The sequence below is a fragment of the Aspergillus bombycis genome (assembly GCF_001792695.1).
Source record: "Aspergillus bombycis strain NRRL26010 chromosome Unknown contig00322, whole genome shotgun sequence".
NCBI classification, from domain to species: domain Eukaryota; kingdom Fungi; phylum Ascomycota; class Eurotiomycetes; order Eurotiales; family Aspergillaceae; genus Aspergillus; species Aspergillus bombycis.
This window is the reverse complement of record NW_019170323.1, coordinates 1-1,792: the sequence shown is the minus strand read 5'-3', so window position 1 is coordinate 1,792 and position 1,792 is coordinate 1. Positions and strand designations below refer to the sequence as shown.

Here is a 1,792-nt window from a genome sequence, read left to right as displayed (position 1 = left end):
GTATCAAAGAGCTAGTCGTGATCGACAAAGGTATTGCATGTGTATCATCACAGGTGAAACGTACGATTCCAAACCGATCACGTCACAGACTAGCTGTCCCTCGTTCCGCTTGTCGTTGCTCATTTGACCGGCCCAGTTCATCAACTGGACACCGGCCATCCATTCGTCGACCGTGACCTCGTTCTCGCGCGCGAAGTCATGGACATGGCGGATTAGGCTGGTCATAAGCTGGCGGAACCGGGGGTTGGTCTTGGGGCCCATGGCGTTGACGACATTGTCGGTGAAGTCGGGGTCGAATCGGTGGGTGGCCATGTTGGCTTTTGTTTTTTTTTCTTTTTCTTTCTATATTTTCCCTGTTCGCGTGGATGTTATTTCCGATATACTAGAGTTTTGTATATATCTGGTCGAGATAAACTGAGGTATACTTCAAGACGAGGGGCAAGAGGGGTAGATACAAAACAAGGAACTATAAAACAGGATAAGTTTCAAAGGAGCACAAACAGTCTTTTATATCAGAGTCTATTCGCCGCCATGATTTGAAATGCTGGCGTTCCGGACGGCCTTTGCTGGTGAGACCCCGCAAAGCGATCCGGCGGAACTAATGAACGAGGTTCGAGTTGCAGAAGGACTTCAGCGGATACTGGCATCGGAATGGCCCAATGAACCGTATGATCGCCCGTCGGAAAGCGCACAAGGCGCATCCGATCCCCCGCAACTCGATCGGATGTCGGATAGGGATGCGCGGTGATTGGTCCGGGGTCGGACTTCCCCGCACCCCTGCAGTTATGCGACGTATCGGGACAAGCAACAATACCGATGACGTCCGCGTGGAATATTAGAGTATATGCAACGCTGTTGATGGAGTATATTCATGGCTGCGTAGTAGTATCTTCCTTCTTCTGATTCGCATTCCGTCTGCCCTTTGGATTCCCCTGCTTCACCAACTCCTCCGGCAACGCCTGGACCTCCTTCCCACCCTCCCAGATCTTCCCCAACCCATGCTTTCTCTCAACAACCACGTCAAAGAACTCCACCGGAACAACACCGTTACTACCCTCCACCGCCATCCCCTCACTCAGAATAACCCCATTCTCACTCCTCCAAAACGGACACCCAGCTGCCAGCGCCCTCCGCAAATCAATATAGATAAGCACCTGCGCATCCCGGCGCATCCCCGAGATCACCTTCTCCCCGTGATCGCCTGTAACTTCCTTCGTCCGCTGCGCCCCCTGTTCAAGCGCAGACTGCACGGACGGCCCCGTAGCAAAATGCACCTGATTCCGCCCCATGCTCTTCAGCCCGCCCGAGGCCAGAATCGCCGGCCAAGCAGCATGAAACGTCCCATGTACAACAGTATCAGGTAGCTTGGCCTCATCATCCAGCGACAGCTTCTCCATCAACGAAGCCGCATCCACACTCTTAATACTATGTCCCTGCGTCGCACGGATCAAGAAATGCGCCGGGTCGAGGTCTGACTCGGACACCACGAGGGCCGTCTCCGTCGCGGAATCTTGCCCTGCACTTGTCATCGGGATGCCATCTTCTGTAGCACCTTCCGTGGAGGTCGATTGCTGGGCCTGGGCCTCAGCGGAGGGGACATGTAGAAGGGCGAAGCGCTTTTTGTCAGAGGTTGCGACGGCCGCGACGATTTCGGGGAAGGTAACTTTGAGGGATTTAAGTTTGCGCCAGGCGAGCTGTAGCCCGTGTTAGATTTACGATCCGGGGAGGTAGATCTGTTTGTTTCTGGTAGGGGTGAACTAGTGGGAGAATGGGGAGGACGTAACGTACCACT

At 54.0% G+C, this 1,792-nt stretch overlaps 2 protein-coding genes across 2 annotated transcripts; both read right to left on the bottom strand.

Annotated features, from left to right (window-relative positions):
* Positions 1-66: 66 nt before the first annotated feature.
* On the bottom strand, positions 67-312 carry ABOM_012246 (catechol 1; the record flags this gene model as incomplete). Its single annotated transcript, XM_022539373.1, has 1 exon — positions 67-312. A coding segment is annotated over one exon (246 nt), but the record flags the coding sequence as incomplete, so codon positions are not given.
* A 557-nt stretch (positions 313-869) lies between these two features.
* Positions 870-1,694, bottom strand: ABOM_012245 (tRNA 2'-phosphotransferase; the record flags this gene model as incomplete). The annotated part of the gene is made up of 1 exon (XM_022539372.1): positions 870-1,694. A coding segment is annotated over one exon (825 nt), but the record flags the coding sequence as incomplete, so codon positions are not given.
* Between the last annotated feature and the right edge of the window lie 98 nt (positions 1,695-1,792).